Here is a 23,666-nt window from a genome sequence, read left to right on the forward strand (position 1 = left end):
TACGTGCGACTCCAGAATCACAGCAATGCTCTCTGGGAAATTAGAGTTGGACAATAAATGCAAGCCAAGCCAGCAATGCTCAAATCCAATGACAGGATAAAAGAAAATGAATGAACAATTACCATTGAGTATTTGGAGACTATTCCAGCGGCATCTCCATGGTAAATGTAGACAGCTCCATGGTAATCATTTTCATTGGGCGCTCCAATCGCAATATCTGAAAAGAAAAACTTACTTTCAGTAAGTGCTGGCAAATGGTTACTGGGGAGTGGGTGAGAGAATACATCTTCTGATGCAGATAGTGGTTTGTGGACTGGAATTTCACTTGCAGCTGTGGTATTAAACCCATTGACATAGCAACTGTGATATTGGATCAATGAGGTCTGGCGGTTGTGGTATTGGACTTGGTTCGAGCAGCTGTGGTTTGGATTCAGGTTAGTGCTGACCTTAGCACTTTGGGATTGGACCCAGGCCTGTAACTGTGATGCAGGAGGTAGCTGCAATGTATTCCCCATTCCTAAGTGCAGGATTCGTAAAAATAAATGATATAGTTGAGCTGTTATGCGCCTGCCACCCCATCTTACTGCACCTCCCTATTCTTAATGGGTCTTTTCAATTTATCTTCAATTTCTCTCTGAAACTATCTCTTTATATATGTGAAGGATGGTTTAAATTGGAAAAGGAGAAGGACCAGGATAAAACATCAGAGACATGGAAGAAAGAGTGGAGAGATTTGGCAGAAGTAAATATATTCGGATAATGAGCAGTCAAAAACAAAATAGATCAGGCAGGATGAAATACAAAGTATGCTAAGGCGTATCTGGAGTGTGTACATTGAAATGGATGGACAATTACAAATTAGACGAGTAATCTGCAGGTACACACAATTACATGGGCTTACATTAGTCCAGAAATTCCCATGGTTAGACAGCCGTTGGAGCAGCGTGGACTGGAACTGTGGGTCAGGACTGTACAAGAATCCTAGATGCAGCTGACTGCAAAGGAATTACCCATGAAATTGACAACTCCAATGGGCAAATCTCATGACTGGAATGCTCCAAAAGAATCCATTCAAGGTGGAGAATTTGGGATGCTCCACTTGCATCAATAACTTGCAAGGAAGAGAGAGTGAGAAGATTAAAAACCTACTTTAACTGTTAAGTAACTATTATGCTGACCCCACAACTAATTACATAATCCCCCATACTTTTGGACCCCTGGCAATCACGCCCCACAACCAGCCTGCCCCAACCTAACAGGATTCCTACAGCCTGAAGACCCAGGGCCTGAAACCTCTTCCCATTGCTGCCCCTGACATCTACACCATCCCATCCTAAAACCAGTCAACCTAACCTAAGCAGCCCATCACTCATCTGGCACCCTACCTACCTATCACCCAAAGCGGATGGTGACCTGGCACTCTACTTATCGTGTACTCTACTTATCTGGCAACCTACCCATCAGGCACTCCTCACACCCTACCCACTTTGCATAATAACCCTAACCAATGCCCACAACTGCTTTACATACTTACCTTTTCACAGCAGGTGTCCAAGTGTCTGACTGAGCAGTTAAATCTCAGAACACAGCACAGTGACTGCTGCAAAAGGGGGCAAGGCTTAACTCTGGAGGCAAACGCAAACTAACCTCTGCTGAAATTATGCTATAGCAATAACAGAGCCTGGATCTAACAATAGCAGGAATGGGAACTTATCCCTATATACAATATATTCCAGAGAAAAAGGAAGGGATAAAGACAGTGGAGTGAATGCAGGGGGACGTGAGGGATGATATTCAACAGGTAGAGAAGAGGTTGATGTACATAAAGATTCAAAGGCAGAAATAAAAGTTACACTTTTAGAAAAGTGGCTATCATCATTATGTTACTGTTAACCAAATAATGGGGAGAGGGGACAAATCTCAAAGCAAACTTCAGGAAAATGTAAAAGCAACAGAATAATGTTAAAAGAGGTCTTCAGTGTAATGACTAAGAATGGGATAAATTGTCGAGATGTATACAAGAGAGCTTTCATCATTTTGTTGGACCAAGTCGCATGGAAAGAACTAAAATAAACCCCAATGGGACAATGAGTTTCAACTGGAAGAGAGCTAAATTTTTGTCAGTCATAGAAGGGTCTGTCCCAGATTAGCAGGTAAATTGTTAAATGTGTACCGGAGATAAAGGAGATGATAGTTCAGATATAGACCAGACAAGTTTCAATGAAGGGGGAGAGAAGATTGTTGACCTGAAACAGTAATGCTGCTTCTCTACCTGTAGACAGTGCAAGTATATTGAGAATATTCTCTTTCTGTTTCAGTGTAAAGATGACACTTTTTTTGTATTGGACTGTAGACCTTACCCTTTCTACCATTTGACATAGGTTAAAATCAGTTTCATTAAAGAAAATTATTATTTTGCAGTCAATAAAAATAAAATACTGGCATGTATATTCCTTGAACATGAATGAGACAGTCAGGTAAAATAGTGTAATTTGGTGATTTCATCAATTGTTCACATTTGTGACAACCCAGAGATTCATTGGGCTTGACATCTAGCACATTACCCCATTAATGTATCTGTGAGCCTGTACGCACACGCTATTGGCCAGGATTTTTCAGATTTACAAGCTGCAGGTGATACAAGTATGTACAGCTTTATCTTCCTTTCCTACTCAAATCTTAACATTGTGCCTTTCTCCTCTCAGACGTCCAAGTAGTGAAACCCCAATCAAACGGCAACAATGATGACACGTGATTTTACCCTTGCAGCCAAGAGTACTGATACTGGCATGGCCCATCACTTAGAGGATGTCACTAAAAATGGATGAACCTATGAAGAGACACCAGACACAAGTAGACTTAAACCAGGTCAGGTGTAAGGAGAACACAGCTGATCAATTTTGCTGCCAAAAGCTCAGGAAAGGATTTGGTGGAAGAGCCTAAAGAAGGCTGCAAATTGGTAAGCCCAAAGAAGTGTTGGGCATTGGTGAGTGTGTTCAATCGCGTACAGTATGCTGGAGTGCAGCAATGAAATAGTTTGGCAGTTTCTGCAGAATTTCCGTGAGTGGGAGTGATGGCCAACCATATTCACACACTGAGGTCCCAATCATAATGCACCATCTAACAGCTAATGTCACAGCTTTTGTGCAGCATAAGCAGAAGTCACCTAGCACCTGAATTCTGCCGTGCAATGTCAGGCTGATTAACATGGCGGGGATTTATAGTATGCAACAGGTTTGAAAGGTGTCACAGCTATCTAGGAGCCTGCCCTCCAACACTTCACTAGGATTCTCAGTTCCCCACTAGAATGGTGGTAGCTCGGTGAAAGGCAAAGATGAAAGGTGAAACCTCTCAGGTTTGATCTTTCCCCCCCTCCCACTAAGTTAATGCATGCCCACCAGCTAGCCCAAATGGCTTCCACCCATGCCAAGATGGCTTGGTGTTTGAAGCTAGCCACCCAAGAGCCAGAGTTGCTCACCTTGTAAACTTCTCTGTCACACCACTCCCTGTGGACATTCACAACTTGAAATGAATAATAGAAAGCATCAAACACTGCTAGAATTATTGCAATAGCTAGGAAAAGGAAAACAGTAAATAATCTCTAAGTGATTGAGGTTTATTTTCAAATGGTGTCAGGATGGAGGAAGCCTTTTTTTAAAAATAATGAATACATGTTCAACCACATGCGATTAAGGGATTACCTTCATTTGAGCACAAGCTCTGAAATGGCACTGCTGGTGTCAAAAAAGCATTGCATTCTCACTGACATTGTGATTTGCCTGTGTAACAATGCTGTCACTTCAAAAGGTTATTTTCTTCTGTTTTGTTTTTAAGAGAGGTTGTAAGGCTTAAGTGCAGAACTACCTCTTAGAAAGTAAATAATTTGTGAGGCCTTGGTGTTATTTTATACCTGGAACAATCAGAGCAGCTTGGGCGTGCCAGGTCTCTCAGACTAGGCTTTCTCGTTTTTATTTCAGGTTTTCTGGTTTAGTTTTAAACAGAAGACTTTGGGGTCTCAAAACAGTCAATGTCTCCTAGCTGCTATTCTCTCCGAATTTCCCCTGATGATTTTTTCCTTCTGAATTGGAGAACTGCACCTGAGAATCTGTGTCTGAATTTGCTTTTTTGCCAAGGGGTGTTTATGGGATGTTACTATATTGGGATAGTTCATTAGTAATTGGCGACTGTATCTATTACTCAGTTAATTTTTCCAATAGTTGTTATTCAAAATACAATTCAAGAGGAATTTAAACTATAGTGTTTAAATAAATTTTGCTTTGCTTAACATCAAGTAATTTGACTAGCTGCATTGCATCAGGAACACAACACTTCATATCTACCTTGAAAATAAGGAGGTTAGGGTCTGATATGGTCCCTAACACTTGGAATGCACGCTTCTGACAAACATTCAGTGTTCACATATTCATGGGCTTACAAATTTGGTGTCCCACGTGATTCACCTCAACAGCGTATATTCCCACAACAAATACTAATTTGGTAGTAGTCCTTTGAATAACCTCGTGAGATAGTTACCAATGGGCCCGATATTTTTAGACCACTGACATTAAAAGTAAACAATAATGGCATAGTCAAGATAAATAGCAGGTTTATAAAATAGTAGATGATCAAATAGATGGCTGAAAGATAGAAGAAGAGAACTGAAAAAAGAAATAAGGGACAAAGAATGTTTGAAGAAACATAAGTGGATAAACCAAAAGGGAACACTGAAGTATTTTTAATACAAACAAATCCAAAAACAACAGTGAAATAAAAGATGCAGCTGGTTAAGGTCCAAAGAGGAAATTTTGTTGAGCAGAGGTTATGACTCAGATACTATATCAGAACATAATGCCTTTCTTCACTAAAGTTGATGCTGCCAAAATCAGTCATGGATGAAACGTAGGTTGATGACATTGTACACAAATACGTAAAATGTAGCCACTGAGAGCATTGGCACAACGCAAAAGTGGAAAGGTCATAGAGCAGATAGAATATTTGCTTCTTCAGAGAAAGAAAGGTAGAAAAATCAGAGGCTGCGTTCACAGCCTTTCAAACCTCCTTGGATATGAAAATGATGTCAGGACTGGAGGATTGCAAATGTTGTACTTTTATTCAAAAAAGAATCAATAAATTCAGTAACTGGATCATTCAGTTTGACATGTGTTAGGAAAATGTCTGGAAACTATAATTGAAGATAAAATTAATTCTAACTTGGAAAAACTACAAAGGAGAGGCCAATATTGTTCTCCTCAAAAAAAAGAGAGGACTAATGGAAAATTTAGAATAAGTTATCAAGGACTTTGAGACTGTAAATAAATAAAGAGGAACCGGAGGACTGGTGTGGCACAATGGTAGTGTTCCTACCTCTGAAAAAGGGCTTATGCCCGAAACGTCGATTCTCCTGCTCCTTGGATGCTGCCTGACCTGCTGCGCTTTTCCAGCAACACATTTTCAGCTCTGACCTCCAGCATCTGCAGTCCTCACTTTCTCCTAGTGTTCCTACCTCTGACCTACAGAGGCCTGGGTGCAAGACCCACTTGCTCCACAAGCGTGTAATAACACTTCTGAGTAGGCTCACTTTAGAATTAAGAGGGACTGTTCCCTCTGCCAGGAGGACTGGCAGAAATTTAACATATTTGGTTTAAGAACCAAATGGAAAAGGAGTCGGTTTTTGATTTAAGCATTAAGTGGATATGGTTTGAAATGTATTACCTGAAGAGTGGTTGTAGCATACGCAACAGGAACTTAACAAATTGGATATCCAATCGAAAAGGAAAGTATTGGGAAAAAGGGTGAGTAACTAGTTCTCTATTCAAGGAGGTTTATTTGATCTTAAAATAGGATAGAAAGATTTCTCTTGTGTTAGATGATTTTATGATCTTAGGTGTTTGGTTCCCCTTTTTGGAAATGAGGGTGGCTTTTTATCCTGGCTCAAAAGGACTGAAAAGGCTAGTTCTTCACCATATCAAATTGCTAGTTAAACATGAAAACTAAGCTAAAATGCTGCAGATGTTGAAGTTCCAAAATAAAAATTCTGATAAGGAAATCTTAAGTCTATATTTTTCTCTCTAGAGATACTGTACAAGATGCTGAGTATTTTCTCCATTTCGTATTTCACCCAAAGTGTTAAACAATTGACATGGTCAAAACAATGATAGAAAAGACACCCTCCAAACAAACTGAACAAGATTATGGTAAACTTTGCTCTTTATGTTAATCACCACGAGTAGCGCATTGCAACATGATAAAGATGGCAAATAAAGGGAACAGATAAAGAGGTGTTAAAAATCATTTGACAAAATTGGAAGAGAATGTATAAGGAAACACTGACCTGGAAACCCATCATCATCTATGTCACCCAGAGATCCAATGCTATCTCCAAAGTGTGCATTGTACATGCCATCACCCATTAAAAGCTGCTGTTCCTCCAGTGCAGCCTATAAACAAGAAATCAGGAGTGTTGAGAAAACTTGTGCTCTGACATGATTCACTTCAGCGAGGATCACTTCAAAGTTCTCAATTTTTGCAGACTAATTTCAACAAAAGGTTCAAGGATTTTATTCCTGTACTTCCCATTAAAAGTCAAACTTACATGGTTCCATTTATTTGCAAATTTAGGCTGAGTGTGTGTTGTGTGCACCAAACAGTTTTTTCTCAATATTCAACACAGACACCCAATTCATGTGCCTGAATCTTTAGGATGTTTATGCAAGGTTATGCTCGCAAGGCAAATTATAAGCCACTCTGAAGTAAAGGAAGAGTGTGGGGGACAGCAGCAGACTGGTTAGGCGGCCCACCTCAGCAGATCCTGCATTCCCCCTTATTTCCTTTGCTCTCATGTGTTCTCATAACTACTCATCCAATATCCACAAGGTATATTATTGAGGAGTCATGCAATAGCAGTGGGAAAAATTTTAAACGCCAGTGTAAAAACAAAATTGTGACAAATAAGTTTCTCATGCAGAAATCAGTCTTCATACTGAATATAAAAATGTGCAATCCCATGAGAAAGAAGTTTAAAGTCTTGAGTAACCAACTCTTGAGCAATTGCATCAAAACACCTCCATCTGATGAGATCAAGCTAGCTTTCCCTTTTGGAATTCAGAGACGCGTTCATATTAGCAAAACAAACCATCACAGCTACATGGAATTGAAAGAACAAATGATGTTACAGCTCTATTTCAAAGCAGACTTACCTGTCAATCAACTGAAGCAGGAATAGACACTTCAATTCTTTTTATGTTCAAGAGCAAAGGATTTCTTTTGTAAAGTCAAAGCTGTCTATGAATGTAAATCACGGAACTACACATGACAGGAGGGTTTCCCAACTCATTTTTCTACCTCTTTGAATACATTGTGACACTTTTTCCAAAGTAAAACAAATGCTGATGCCATACTCAATCAACAGTGGTCAATTTACCCCTGCAGAATGTTGCTCTGCAATCAATTACTACATTTAAAATATATTTCTGTTACTTTACAGCATCTCAGTGACATTTGAAGCTGTAAAGACAGTTTAGACATATCCTCAATGTTCTCAACTGCTCAGCAGGCTTCCTGCAGTGGTCAGCGACTCTTAAGGTTTTTATACTTCTTGTGAGCTTCCAAAGCCCAGAGCAGCATGTGAAAATAATGTGCAGGAAGAAATGCAATGTTCCTGTGGTCAAACCAATAGGACACCGACCTCAAACACAAATGCTTTCCAAGCTTCCAAAAGGCCACACAAAATGGTATACAGTTGGAAAGGTACATAAAAAGTGGTTTACCTCTGAAAGAAACATAATCTGCATTTTGTCAGCCAAATCTGTCCTCCACATGGAGACAAAAAAAAAATTCTGCCCTGCTTTTTATGGAGCCATAAACAACAAATTCAATTCTACTTCAGCTATGGCTCAGTTGGTTGCACTCTCACTTCTAGTTCAGAATATTTTATATTCAAGTCCCATTCAGGTTGCCCACATACAAAAATCTATTCTGGCACTGAAATGCAATAGTCCAGAGGAAGGGATGCACTATCAAAGTTTCCATATTTGAATCAAACACTAACCCAAGGCACAGACTAATCTTTCAAATGGGCAGAAGTGATACCAACTTCAAAAGTATACGAAAGCATTCTTGAGTGATCTAACCAATATGTAATCCTCAAATCAACATAAAGAATATTTTCTAGTAATTTTCAACGGCTGTATTCAATCCTACTTTCAGTAAGACAGGAATCTGGCACAAATCTGCAGCCTAGAATACTTAAGGAAGTAGTGACCTGGAAATATTGTTTGCGCTAGTTGTCATTTCCAAAATTCTGCAGTCTTTGGAAACTTTCTACAGATTGGTGGATAACTATGTCATTTTCTATTTAAGAAGGGAGGCAGGAAGAAAACCAGGAATTGTAGACCACTCAGCCAGGTGTCAGAAGTGGAAAAAATACATTATAGAAGATTTAATAGCCGAGCACTTGGAAATCAGAGGCAGGATCAGATGGAATCAGCACAGATTTACAAAAGACAAAATCATACTTGATGAATCTATTGGAATTCTTCGAGATCTTCAAAAGACATGTGTATTGAAGGGGAAAATTGTATAGGGCAATGGAATAGGATTAATTAATGAACTCCATCCCCAATTTATAGATTTGATGAGGGAAGCCAGAGGACATGGTTCATTTGGAATTTCAGAAGGTTTTCAACAAAGTCCCACCAAAGAGAGGAGCGTGTAAAATTAAAGCACATGGGTTGGGAGTAGTGCATTGAAACATACAGAAAATTCATTAGTAGCAGATAGGAAACAAAGATTAGGATAAATAGGTCTTTTTCAAAATGGCAGACAGTGACTAGTGGGCTACTGCAGGGATCAGTCTTCAAACCTGATCTTAACAATTAATGATTTAGATGAGGGTATCAAATCCGCAGATGAGACAAAGCTGAGTTTCGAGGGTGAGCCGAGAGATGGATGGACAAGCTGACTGGATACATACATGACAGATTCAATATAATGTGGATAAATGCTTCCACTGGTCGGCACAACATCATGGGCTGAAGGGCCTGTTCTGTGCTGTACTGTTCTATGTTCTATTCTATGTTCTAACAATACCAGGATGAAGGGCTTCAATTACATGGAAAAGCTAAAGCAGTTCTTAGAAAATTAAGAAGAGACTTGATAGAGGTTTACAAAATCATGAATTATTTTAATAGCTAAAATAAGGAGAAACAGTATTGAGGAGGAGAAAGGGGTCAGAGAACAGAGGTCTAAGGTGATTAAACAAACAATACAGAGGCATAAACAAGGGAACACTTTTTAACAATGTGTTGTCGTGATCTGGAAAATACTACAAAAAAAAAGGGTGATGGAAGTAGATTCAATGATAACATTAGAAAGAGAATTGTGTGTATTGAAGGGGAAAACTTTGAGGGCAGTGGGGAAAGAGCACAGAATGGAATTAATGATTGAACTCCACCATGATTGGCCAAATGGACACTTTCCTGCACTGTATCATTGTAAAGTGTGATCCATAGAGAGACAAATACATGTATCAAATAGCAGGTTTGCCTGGAATAGCTAAATATAAGCAAATACTGCTGATGCTGGAAATCTGAAAGAAAAAAAAGTAAATGCTAAAGAAACTCAGAAGGTCTGGTAGCATCTGTGAAGAAATAAAGTCAAAGGTCACATGACACCAGGTTCTAGTCCAACAGGTTTATTTGACATCACAAACTTTCAGAGCGCCGCTCCTCAGGTTAATCTGATGAAGAAGCAGTGCTCTGAAAGCTTGTTGTTTCAAATGAACCTTTTGGACTGTAACCTGGAAGCATGAGACTTCTGAGTTTGTCCACCCCAGTCCAACACCAAGCACTTCCACATTGTGAAGAGAAAAACAGAATTAATATTTTGAATTGGATACAACGTTTCAGAACTGAAAGAGGTTGGAAAATTCTGTTTTTTTTACAGAAGTGAAAGAGGAGCAAGGGAAACAAATAAGGTGGAGGTCTGGTGAAAAAGATGAAGGGTTGCCAACTGAAAGGGATAGGAAAATGGAGATGTAACTGCATGTAAATTAAAAGGTGAAGATGGGTCTTCTCCTTTTATCTCAAATCCCCCAACCCCAGCAACATCTTTGTAAACTTTCTGCACCCTTTCAAGTTTAACATCGTTTCTATAGCAGGGAGACCAGAATTGAATGTAGCATTCTAAAATTGGTCTCACCAAGGTCTTGTACAGCTACAACATTATGTTCCAATTCTTTTACTCAATGAAGGCAAGCGTGCCAAAATTTCTTCTTTACTACCCGGTCTACCTGCAACTTCACCTTCAAGGAACTAAAAAGCTGCACCCCTAGGTCTCTTTGTTTAGCAACACTCCCCAAAGCCCGACCACTAAGCACAAAGGAGTTTTGTGCTCCTTTGCTTTACAAAAATGCAACACTTCACATTTATCTAAGTTAAACACTGTCTGCCATTCCATGGCCCATCTGATCAAGGCCCTGTTGTGCTCGGAGATAACCTTGAAATGGTTCAGAAAAGATTTACAAGGATGTTGTGGGATTGGAGGGGTGTTTCCGTGCTGTATAACTTGATGGCCCAAAACCACATCTTGAACCCAGTCACAGAGCATTTAACTTGCAAGAAGAGGTGACATGGGCTCAATGCCAAATCATGCCGTGGTGACATGGGTCAGGTGCTAGGTCATGGAGTAGAGTCAGGAATCTTGCGTTAACTGGTCCATATCCAAAAGGCTCCATATGTAAAAGGACACAATGCTCTGTTATAGCTGGATTTCTGCTTGCTAGGTTTCCCAGGAAGGGCTGTAATTGACCTAACCAGCATCATGCAATCTGTCCATATTGTGCTAGAAGAATCTGTGTAGAAGAGTGTGGGTTTGAGTGCAGAGCTTCATCCACAGAAAAAAGCCACACTGGAAGAACTGCAGCTGGCATGGGAGCAGAGCAGTCAGTCTCTGTCTGAAGCTAAGTTTGGATGGATAGGCATGGAGAGTGAGGGGAAGGGAGGCAATGCAGCACCCATAAACCAGAGTGGAAATATTACTCCTGTCTTTGTGTGTCATTTACAGGGTCAACTGTAGGGTGAAAAGGGAAGGATTTAAAAGGGACATAAGGGGTAACTTTTACACACAAAAGGATGGTACATGTATGGAATGAGCTGCCAGAGGAAGTGCTGGAGGCTGGCACAATTACAGCATTTAAAAGGCATCTGAATATGAATAGGAAGGTTTAAAGGGATATGGGCCAAGTGCTAGCAAATGAGACTTGATTAGGTTGGGAAAACTGATCGGCATGGGCGGGTTAGATCAAAGGATTTGTTCCCGTGCTGTACATCTCTATGACTAATTAAAAAGGTGAAAAGTTGTGATCAGCATCTCAGAAAAGAGATTTTAACACTCCATGTTAAAAGCACAAGAAAGTTGCGAGGTAGTACATGTTGATTTTTTTTCAGTGGAAGGGCAGCAGTATCCTTTTTAGCTAGTAACTATATCAAGTGACCAAATGTAGAGTCAATGCTCACCATCACAAATGACAAAACTAATTGAGGTCTGAGCAGATCAAAAAACTGTTGACAACCATGACAGACTTTCTGACTTTGCGTCTGCCTAAAACAACATTGCAAGGACAGAAGTAAAGTAAGGCCAGATGCTATCTTTGAGGAGGCAAAGCAAGACAAGACAAGGCAATGTAAAGCAGGGATGCTGAGCATATCCAGCTCAGAGTGAGCAAGCTCCATGACAGTGTGTGAAGAACCAATAGATGCAGCTTCATTCAGTCCATGAGCTGGGAACATGTTTCTGAGAGCACACAGTGTCCTTGCTGCAGCGATATAATTATATTTGGCAGCGCTGCCCAAGATGCAACACTGAAGTGCAGAAGTGTCCTGTAAGTGACGATATGCCTTGACGGCTGCTACATAGTGGATGCCAATGTCCCTGAACATGGAGTGTGTGTGTGTCCATTGCTCATGGAGAGTACCCCAAAATGTTGAGTGTCCAACATGGAACTTCTTCAGAGTAAATGGTTAGCTGAAGTTGCCAGGGACCCTATGTTCTAAATGCACTCAATTCTCACGCTTACCACTGTTTTGGCAACTTTATAAGCCTCCTAGTTTGATCTAACACAATCTTTAACATCTATTATTCACCATGGCTAGATCACCTCTTCTCCACATTTTGTGCCTTAAAGGATTAAAATTTATTGTAAAATATGTACTAATTACTTAAAAGCTAATCATTATTACCTTCTAATCCACAATCTACAAAATGTTGGAAGATTTACCACAACCAATTTGCCCATACTGCATAATCCTTATTAAATGCACCTCTGATTCTGGGTTTGAACCAAGTCCTACATTATAAATATTGTTTGCTGGCCTATAAACAAACTCCTATCATTGTTGCTTGCTTCCCTTTGCTATCTTTTAGCTCCACCCAAACTGATTCAACATCTTGATCCTTCAATCTAAGAACCTCTCTCACTACTGTATGGATCACATCCATTCATTAACAGTGCTATCCCATCTCTTTTGCTTTTTTGCCGTTCCTTCCTAAATGTCGAATACCCTTGAGCACTGATTTACCAGCCTTGCTCACACTGCATTGTCACCATTATCCAATTGGATCATGTTTATTTCCATTCGTACCATCAATTCCTCTATGTTTTTGTGAATGTTGTGTGCATTCAGATAAAGTACCCTTAATTCTGCCATTTTATTGTTCTTGCAATCACAAGACTTATCTTGAGTGAACATAAAAGTTTGTACACTGTCTGTTCCTGTCATTCAGATTGCCTATCACTGATTGTTACTTGTTCTGTTGCTTTGACCTCTCCCTTTATTTCACAGCATTTCCTTTACTTGACATCTTGACCTCACTTTTGTTTAAAGCCATCTCTATCCATTCTAGCAATATTACAATTTGCCATTGCTTACTCTAACAGACTCCTCAAAATCCAGCCTCTCAATACTGATGTAGAATTTTGCTGCAAATCAGATGACATGCTAGCAATACTGCAACTTTGACTACATTTCAAAAGAACTTGACTGAATTCGGGATATCCTGAGGTCAGACAAAGCTTTTTACCATTTACTTCAGTCAGTAAGGAATTATCAGCTCCTAACAGAGCCAAGTAGTTGCACAATATACATTGCAAGAGGGTGGGATTAGAATATTTCCACTTCAATGATAATTTATTTCTTCATCCTTCCTGAAAATATTCCCTTGAGCTGTGGGAAATGGGGCACTAGTAATCGATGGCTAAATCTTTGCAGAAAGGATGGGAAGAACAAAAGCATAAGATAAACTTCAAGTGTTCTCATTCATATAGGGAAAATAAGCTCTTTTTTAGATAGAAGTTAGGGGTGAGCAGTGAAACATCTACACTTGCCCCTTGACCCCACGTGAGGTAGTGATTTATTTTGACTTTTACCAAGTTGAGATTTTGCTGCTCATGGTCTACTCCTCTGTATATCAAAAAAAGCAAGCACCAATCTCTTGACCAGTGCTTTAGCATTAACCCACATTACTTATGTGTAAGAACTTTTGTTTTAAATAAAAAATTGCTTTTCAATATCCAAATGAAAATTTAAACTAACTTTGAGTTTGAATCAGATGGTAAAATGTCAAAGGGCAATTTTAACCTTCTCCAAAACTTGTAATCCCGAGAGAAAAGATATGTTTTGATAACATTATAGAATGCTACTTTCACCTTGCCAGATCAAAAACACGTGGAATACATAAAGTACAAGTGTTTCACTTGACAGACAATCACCGTGCCACATTCTTCAACCATATACTCTTTCAAGTGAGCCTTCTATACAATTGGAGTCTTGGGAATTTCACCCTGTAATGCATACACATACTATGTATGATTTCCCTACATAACTGATCACTTCCCATTCAGGCAAATGTAAAATACAACGGATATTGGAAATGTGAAATAAAATCAAGCGCTAGATGTACTCAGAAGATCTGGAAACCTCTGACAGATGCTGCCAAGATTAGTGTTTCCCTTTTGTTATTCAACCTCTTCTATGGCACAAAGCCCATCATATTTCAAAATAAAAACCGAAAGTACTGTGGATGCTGTAAATCAAAAAAACAAACTTTTGGAAAACCTCAGTAGGTCTGGTAGCATCTTTGGAAAGAAATCAGAGTTAACGTTTCCGGTCCAGTGACCTTTCCTCTGAAGTGATAGCAGTGGGGAAAATGGTAGCCAGGTTACATACGAAAGATAGGGTGGGGAAGGTTATGAGGAATAAATGACAGGTGGGGATAAAGTCCAAAGTGAGATAAGAATAGTTAGGCAGATAAAGGTTGGATAACGATCAGACTAGGACGGTGAATACTATTAACTGTTAGTGGTTAACAATGGGTTGTGAGTAATAGCAGATTCAGTAATAACAAGGCCCGGTGTGTGGGGTTGAGGCAAGGATTTGGCAGAATTCAAGCCTTAGAGTTATTGAACTCAATATTGAGTCCAGAAGGTTCCAGGGTCCCCAAGCAGAAAATGAGGTGATGTTCTTCCAGCTTGTGCTGAGCTTCACTGGAGCACTGCAACAAACATGAGACAAGATGTTACGAGGGAACATGTTGACATGGCAGGCAACTGGAAGCTCGGTCTTTTTTTGCAGGTAGAATGTAGGTATACTATGAATCTAGTAAATCTGATTGAATCTAGTCTACCGCATTCGCTGCTCACAAATGTGTCTCCTCTACATTGGGAAACAAAGCATGGACTGGTGACTGCTTCATAGAACATCTGTGAAGCAACCTGCAAGAGACCCTGAGCTTCCAGCTGCCTGCCATGTCAACACACACCCCTATTCCCCGGCCAATATCTTTGCCTCAGGCTTGTAGCAGTGCTCCAGCAAAGCTCAGTGCAAACTGGAAGAACAACACCTCATTTTCCACTTGGGGACCCTGCAGCCCTCTGGACTCAACATAGAGTTCAATAACTCCCGGGCTTGAACTCTACCATATCCTTGCCCCCACCCCATAACCCAGGCCTTGTTATCACAGAGTCTGCTATTACACACCAGCAATTGATGGCCATGAACAATCCCCAATAATTGCTGTTCACCCTCCTAGCAAGATCATTATCCACTCCTTTGTCTGTCCCACTCTCTCTTTGGGCTCTATCCCCATCTATTGTTTACTCCTTACCTTTTGTCCCACCCTATCTTCTGCAATATAAAATTGACATTTTCCTCGCTACCATCCGTTCTGAGGAAGGGTCACTGGACCTGGAACAACAAATCTAAATTTCTCTCCACAGAAGTTGCCAGATCTGCTGAGCTTTTTCTGCAATTTCTGTTTTTGATCGGTCATATTTCTACCTTCTTGCAGTTCTGAAAGAATTTTGGACCCGAAATGTTAACCGTTTCTGTCTCCACAGCTCTTGCCAGATCTGCTGAATATTACCAACTACTTCGATTTTATTTCATTGCTTTGTAGCCTAAATCTTCAAAGTTAAATTTGGAAAGATTTCTCTGTTGAACTCTGCACAGATCAAAATAAAAAAGTTTTCTCCTATTGAATAACTTTTATCTAAATAAGTAAAAATCGTACTTGTTCTGAATAATAAACTTACATTGCCTCGGTTGATGAACACAGTTACTTGCCCTTCATCTCTTATCTCTGTGAACATTGGGGCTCCAATGAGAAGATCAGAGTAGCCATCTGAGTTCAAATCAACTGCACATACTGTTGAGCCAAAGTAGGACCCCAGCTAGAATAAAGAGATTCAAATTGTGTCAATAAATACATATGGCTCCTTCACTTATAAGAAATCCTCGGTGCAAGAGTAATGATTTTGTAATTCAACATGATATTGCAGTTCTACAGTAAATTTCTGTGCTGAAGGTTTTCACGTAAAAAGAATCAAGGATGAGTTGTGCGCAAATCAAATGCTGAATAAACCAGGTGCTGTATTATTTTTCCCACTTGTGACTTAAAAGCTTTCTGAACGAGCAGACTTGCCCTATCAGAAATACAGATAATGGAGATACATTGAGACTGATTCACCCAAGTATTTAAATGAATGGTCAGAAAATTGTATGGGGCCTAGGTCTGAATTTGCAATCTGTGCAAGTGGTGGCTGAGGGTCCACACAACAGTGGCAGGGAAGTCAGAAATTAATCCCTTTTAGCACTGCTGTATTGTCATATTGAAGGTAACATCAACCATTGACTACGGTATTTGCTTAAATAAGGCACATGCAACTCATGGTAAAACACAGTTCTGCAAGAAGACTGTTTTTACTTTTTGTTAGAACACACATGCTTAGTGATAACTAATCATTAGATTTTTAATATATTCAGCAAGGTAAAATAATGATGGCTAGATATGCTTCAGCACTATTCAAGGAACAGTACCTGATAATATGCAGTGGGAAAAAAATTGCTTAAACTCAGATAAGCAATACAATAAACATAAATGTACAACTGCCAGATTTTCTATCTACACCTGTGCCCAATGCCTGGTTTGCTATTGATGCCCAGTAATAAATCAGCCTCAGGAAGGCAGCAGCTTCCTTTCTGTCAAGATATAACAATGTAAAATGTACCTTGGAGGGTCCACAAGGGAACCCACCCAATAATAAAGGAAAAAGACCTGGGAGGAGACTGCTTCAAAAGTCACCTGGCAGGTCATATAACTGGGGTTAACTGTAATGGGCAGTTCACTGCTAATTGTGAACACGTACCATACTGCCAGAAAAATTCTCACAAAAGGAAAACTGATACAATCCAGTCCTTCCAACTCCATCTGAGGTCATTGTTTCCATAGTAAGTGCTGAGATAGTGGGAAGTGATTCTTGGCAGCAAAGCACAGATTCAGGAAGGGCAGAGACATTTTAATCAACTTGTTCAGATCACATCAGGGCAGGTGGGACTTGAACCCAGGCCTTCTGGCCTAGAGGTAGTAACACTACTTTTGCACCTCTCAGGAAAAAGGTCAAAAATCAAATGACACAGGCTATAGTCCAACAGGTTTATTTGAAATTGCAAGCTTTCAGAGCTCTGCTTCTTCCTCAGGCACAGACATCAACATGGTTAATTGCTCACACTATTGTACATGTTTACCGTCAATTGTTATACAGTGTATTCATCAGACTCACAAGGGAGAACTCAGAATAAGGAAAATTTGAACTGTGCAAGTACTCAGCAGGTCAGGTTGCACCTTTATAAAGAGAAATAGAACTCTTGCCGAGTATTTCTAAGAATTTGTATTTTAATTTAAAATTTCCACTACCAGAGATACTTTTCTTAAAACTTATGTAGTGCTTCTAACAATTGTAACAATCAAGGACTTCTGGAAAAAAAATAAAGTGACCATGCATTTCAAAGCAACAGTGCTTCTTAAAAACATAAAGAGGGAATTTTTAAAAATTACAGATAAATGGTTATAAAAACAATATAATGTTCTACACAGCACAAAGGCTGTGGGCTCACATCTTTCTAAAGTAAGTCAATATTATAAATCCATTGCTTCCCATACCAATCCAAGTAATAGTGTACTTCTGCTGGTGTTATATGGGGCATGTATTTGCTTCTTTACTAAACAGCAGTAGGAACAAATGCGCAAAGGAAATTGTACCATACACTAACTAGAGATCACCCATTCACAATTCAATAGAAGCTCAATGGACAGAATCTTTGAATTACTGCTTTCTGGGCTCAACACTACGTTAACAGTCTCAGATCAAAACCTCTGCCCCCATTTTTGTTTCGTTTTGACATTTCACACTTCTTCCAGACACATTCGCTGAGCTGCAAGGTTCAGGCGAGCCTTCACCTGAGGCCCACTGAAGATGTTACCTAGTAGGGTAACGAAACATCTGGAAATGAACCTTGCAGCTCATCAAGCAAACCTACATCCAAAATCTCAACCTTAAGACCATAAGACCATAAGACATAGGAGTGGAAGTAAGGCCATTCGGCCCATCGAGTCCACTCCGCCATTCAATCATGGCTGATGCGCATTTCAGCTCCACTTACCAGCGTTCTCCCCGTAGCCCTTAATTCCTCTAGACAACAAGAATCTATCAATCTCGGCCTTGAAGACATTTAGCGTCCCGGCTTCCACTGCACTCCGTGGTAATGAATTCCACAGGCCCACCACTCTCTGGCTGAAGAAATGTCTCCGCATTTCTGTTCTGAAATGACCCCCTCTAATTCTAAGGCTGTGTCCACGGGTCCTAGTCTCCTCGCCTAACAGAAACAATTTCCTAGCATCCACCTTTTCCAAGCCATGTATTATTTTGTACAATATAATTGTACAATATTATTTTGTACAACCTGAGCTACAAATCTTCTCAAAACCCGCTAACATTCTTTGTTTCTTGTCCCAATGTCACCTCTTTTTGTCTTCCAGTTAATCTCTGCAGCCTGGTCAGACTTTTTGTCATTTCCTCCCTTGTCTCAAAATCTGTAATATTTCTGAACACTCATTCTGAGAAATGTCAACTCTGTTCTATAATGACTGATGCAGTCAGGTCTGCTGAGTACCACCAAACATTTCAAATTTTTATGAAGTTGCAGACTCTCCTGGCCAGCAGTTTAATTCATTCAGTGATTGCTGCTGCAGACACAGGCCCTAAAATTCACATTGCTACCCAGTTCTGCAAATAAGATGTTTTATTATCCTGCTTTCACATGCACTGCCTTTTCAACATGCACTTAATCATTTCAATCAGTGAATCAAGCAATGTAGACCCCTAAAGGCAATGGCCGAGTGGCACTAGCGCTTGGAAAACTAACAGCAACTTTAGCTACAATGCACTGGCTATTTTGTTTCAAAATTAAACAAATTTACAAACAGCCTTAGTGGTGGTTTAGTTTTAAGATTTTATAAATGTTGCTATCCCTGTAAAACAACTTTTTATTTAAATGGCTGCTTGAATAGCAAAACCAAAAACTGCATACAATTTCTGATGGAAATTAAATGACAATTGTTAGATTACTGCTGCGATATTCCCACAATACCGATATTCATGAATTTCTTCCACTACCTTGTGAAAAACAGCTGGAGTACTTGGAATTTGATTTTATACATTATCTCCAGACAGGTCAATGGGTAACAAAGCTGCTTCTGTCTGAACTAAGTGGAACATTAAAGACATTACGACCAGTTACTTTGAAATGGATGTTCACAAAAATACAGTAGATAAGGATTATATATTTTCAGTGTTGGAGATGATGTGGTTCCAGAATTACATTAATATTATAAAGCCACTAAACACTGAAAACACCATTAAAATACCTGTTAAAGAACACAAGCAATTGCATATTAGAATATGCATTGGAAATTTAAAAAATGGAAAACTCAAATGTAAGATTGAGAACATCAGTGGATTAGAAATTAAGATCTTTAGAATTATACTCCATCTCAAAAAGTGCCAATTCTAAAAAATCCGAGCCCTTTCCAGATCAGAAGATCTCCTTCCCTTTCTGGGAATACTTTTTTTTAAATCAGGTTCTTCACACCCAATGACAAATACAAAAAAACAATTATCTGTTCCTTGATTTTCTGTTTTCCTCCTAACAATCAAGCTCATTTCATTGGTATTGCTGTGGTCAATCATATTATCCACTCCAATTTGTCCCCCAAAACTATCTCTTCCATCTCCACCTCAATTAAATTAAGGGTACAATGTTACAAATGTGCATTTCTGGCCTGGATATTACCAATAGGTTGCACAGATTGACAGATCCCAGACCGCTACTTACAAATTTTCTAAATAGTAACAGTCATTTGGACAAATGTACACTGATTAAGGAAATTCTGCATTGGCTTGTTCATGCAAATCATACTTAGCTAACCTGCCAAGGATATGATGGCTGCTGGGTTTCCAAAAAGTGTTTGACAAAGTATCATACAACAGACTTGTCAGAAAAGTTGAAGGGAATATTATGCATTAGATGGGTGTTAATTTTGACTTTAGTTTGACAATATTGTATAATGGAGAGGTACCATTGTGCCGTCTCACTCCTGATGTAGTGCCTGCTTGCTGAAAGCTCATTGTAAGCAAACTAACAATATGTACAAGTTAGCATTATGGATGTGAAGCTGGCTAAGTACAAAAACCAGTGAATATTGGTTGTTCTTCAGACGAGGGAAATATAGTGAGTATCCAGGGATATATGCAGGTTTTATTTTCTTTTAGACTAAAGTTAGCTTTACCTCATCAGAAACGCAAGCACCATGTTCAAAATGCAGCCCAGTGATCCTGTCACCTTTAAACCGAATTTATAAGCAGGTGCCAGCAAGAAGCAGGAATATAACAAAACATCAATTCTCTGAAAAAAACTAACCTCTTTTCCTGGAATTGTGAAAATCACCGTAAGTTTGCCATTGCCAATCTTAAATATGTAAACCTAGAAAAGGAAATCAAATGGCATTATATTGCATCAACCACAATTAGACAAGCCACATAATAAACTTTCATTTTGGAGTGAAAGATGAGTAATGGCAATTAAATGACCATGCTCAGAAATTCTTTACAAATGTATATTGTTTCTAACAATGCCCAAATTGAGTTTTAAATGTATGATAAGTGGGTCAGGCTTATGCATTAGATGGGTGTTAATTTTGACTTTAGTTTGACAATATTGTATAATGGAGAGGTACCATTGTGCCGTCTCACTCCTGATGTAGTGCCTGCTTGCTGAAAGCTCATTGTAAGCAAACTAACAATATGTACAAGTTAGCATTATGGATGTGAAAGAATTGGCCAGTGTAACCTTTTACAATGGGAGAAATGTCTTGCAATTGTAGAGGCATAAGTATTTGCAACTGTTGTCAAATCCAAATTAGTTATTTAAAGGTCATTTACTTCACAAAAAAGCTCTTAGCAAACTACAAAGAGACAAATAGAAAGCAACCTTTGATGATACTTTTGTCGTGACACACCAAACATGGTGATGGGGAAAGTAACATAACTGTATCAAGCTTTAGTACGCTCACAGGGAAAAGCTTTCCAAATAATTTCACATATTTCAAAACCTAAACCAAACCAATTGAAACATCAGTCTCTATTCAATTCTGGCATTGTTCGAACTATAAATGATGTCACATGGGAACAGGAGCAGGCCATTTAGCCCACTGAACCTGTCCCACCATTCAAAATCATCGCTGATTTTCTCTTAAACACCACTTTACCACAGTCTTATGTTCCTAATGTTATTGGATTCCAGAAACCTGTCTGTCTTGAACCTGCTCAATGATTGGGCTTCCACAGCCCTCTAGGGTAAAGAATCCCAAATATTAATTAACATCGGAGTGACAAAATTCATTCTCATCTCCAACTTCAATGGTTTGTCTCACATCTTGAAAGTGAGTCACCAGTCAAGGAAAATGCAACCTACAGCCACCCTATCACACCTTGCAAGAACTTTATAAGTTTCCATAGATCATCTCTCATTTTTTCAAAACTGTAGAAAATACAGAACCAATTTTCTCTCCTTATAAAAGGGTCCCACCATCTCAGGGATTAATCTGGTGAACCTCTGTTGAACTCCTTCCATGACAATTAAAGCTTTCCTTCAGTGGAGAGATGATAATTTTTCAATAGTATTCCAAATGAGGTCTCACCAAGGTTCTGTACAAATACTGCAAGACATCCTTAACTCCTGTACACTAATTCCCTTGAAATAAATGCCTTTCAATGACTTGCTGCACCTTACATACAACCTTTAGTGTCTTATAGACAATGACACCCAAATGCTTTGGGCATTCAGACTTATCATTATTTAAGAAACATTATTTTTTTTCAATTAAATTGCATGACTTCACAGTTAGGTACATTGTACTCTGTCATGTTCCAGACCATTTACTTAGCCTGTCACAGCCTGCTGAAAGCCTCCATGTACCCTCAAATGCTAAATGTCATCAGTATAGCTTTAAACTATGAATCTTGAATGAAAATGGTTAGCCAAGAGCCTACGCACTTACTTAATCTGTTGGAGAATTATCATAGTTGTCATGTTAGTGACAAGAAATCTGTTGGAAAATACCAGTGAGTAAAGGATATTATGGCAGTAATGTCTGAGTGAGACACTAAGAGGCTTAAAATATTAAATAATGAAGGCTTAATATTGTTTCAATATTTATTTTTCATACACTCAATAAATGTCCATTTTTTGGACTGGACTATTAGTTTTGTGGGCTTCTCTTTTACACTTCCAATGCAGATAAATTATTTAAATTTTAAGCATGACCATCAGCTGTGAGGATGATGTTTGCAAGTGCTTTCCTATGTGTACCTGTCATGTAGGCATGGAGTAACAAGGAGTTGAAAAAAGTGTGGCACTAGTAAAGCACAACCCTCCAACTTGGCACTGCCCTCTTGACCTGTCCATCTTCATTCCCACCTGTCCGCTCCACTCTCCCCAACGACCTATCACCCACCTGCATCCACCTTTCACCTGCCTAGCTACCATCCCCCTACCTCGACCTCCTTATTTATCTCAGCACCTTTCCCCCTCTGCATTCCTGATGAAGGGCTTATGCCCGAAACGTCGACTCTCCTGCTCCTCAGATGCTGCCTCACCTGCTGTGCTTTTCCAGTGCCACACTTTTCGATACTGACTTCTCCAGCATCTGCAGTCCTCACTTTCTCTCATGAAGTAACAAAGAGAACAGCTCAAGAAAGCAGTACTGTCATTTATTTCCTTCCTCTCTGTCAGGAAGTACTGTCACATTGACATAATGTTTTCATCAATAATCATACGAGCAGTCATATGAGCAAACTCACAGATCACTACTACAGAACAAAATGCAAAAATCAGGCTGTCCTTTTGTCTCACAATTCCTTACACCACCACATGGAAACTGGAGAAATTTGTGATCGGAATGAATGAACTAACTGGCTAATCCAAGCCAGCAAAGCAATCTGACTGATAGGACTGTGGCCAAGTTGAATAATTAGCATCAACTCCCAGCATAACTCAACATAGATATTTTGTTATTCTAGGATGTTACAAATGCAGGCATCAGCTGAACTGTACAGTCAGTCATTGCTCATGTCCGCACAGGTGCAAGAAGCTTCTCCGTTGATTCTTCTGAGCCCCCATACTGCACTTGCTGTTACAACATTGTGTCCCTGTGGACCAAATTGGACATCTCTCTCTGAAGGAGAACACCAGGACACCTGATGGAACAAAGTATCCAGGTAACTTCCCTCACCCTCCAAAGCATCGCAGTGTCCAAAGCTTGGACGAAAGTCCGCTGGGACCCACAGCATCTCTATGCTGCAATTGCAGAACATCATCCTGCCCTACTATCCTGATTGTGTTTCACCAAATAAATCTCAAGTTTAGAAATATTCTTGAAATAGAAATATCTCAAAACTGAAATGTCGTTGCATGAGAAGGAACTGAATACAATTGTTCCTTTTGGAAATTAAGGTCGTCCCAAAGGACAGCAATGTATCTTGCCTGTCAGAAGTGTGCAAAGCAGGTTCAATAGTTGGTAGGGTGAATACATGCCATTTAATGTGCATGTAATTTGTAAAACCTGGCATCTGGGAAACATCCTACACCTTGTCAACCAAATGCCCCCATTCCGTTAGATTTTTGGCACTTGCTTGATCTATTTGTGTACAACTGACTGATTGATTTGGCCTGTGTCAGCAACAGTGCCTTGAAAGCATCTTGTGCTATGAATATTTA

The 23,666-nt window shown here is 39.4% G+C and overlaps 1 protein-coding gene across 1 annotated transcript in view; it reads right to left on the reverse strand.

Moving 5' to 3' along the window:
• itga9 (integrin, alpha 9) overlaps positions 1-23,666 on the reverse strand; it is a 385,198-nt gene that overhangs the window by 298,248 nt on the left and 63,284 nt on the right. The window contains exons 8-11 of the mRNA XM_072571044.1: positions 20,310-20,372; positions 15,587-15,724; positions 6,332-6,437; positions 123-217 (exon numbers count right to left, since the gene is read on the reverse strand). Of these exons, the coding sequence (XP_072427145.1) occupies positions 123-217; positions 6,332-6,437; positions 15,587-15,724; positions 20,310-20,372 (402 nt within the window). The remainder of the gene's footprint in view (positions 1-122; positions 218-6,331; positions 6,438-15,586; positions 15,725-20,309; positions 20,373-23,666) is intronic.

This window comes from Chiloscyllium punctatum, chromosome 5, assembly GCF_047496795.1.
Source record: "Chiloscyllium punctatum isolate Juve2018m chromosome 5, sChiPun1.3, whole genome shotgun sequence".
NCBI lineage: Eukaryota > Metazoa > Chordata > Chondrichthyes > Orectolobiformes > Hemiscylliidae > Chiloscyllium > Chiloscyllium punctatum.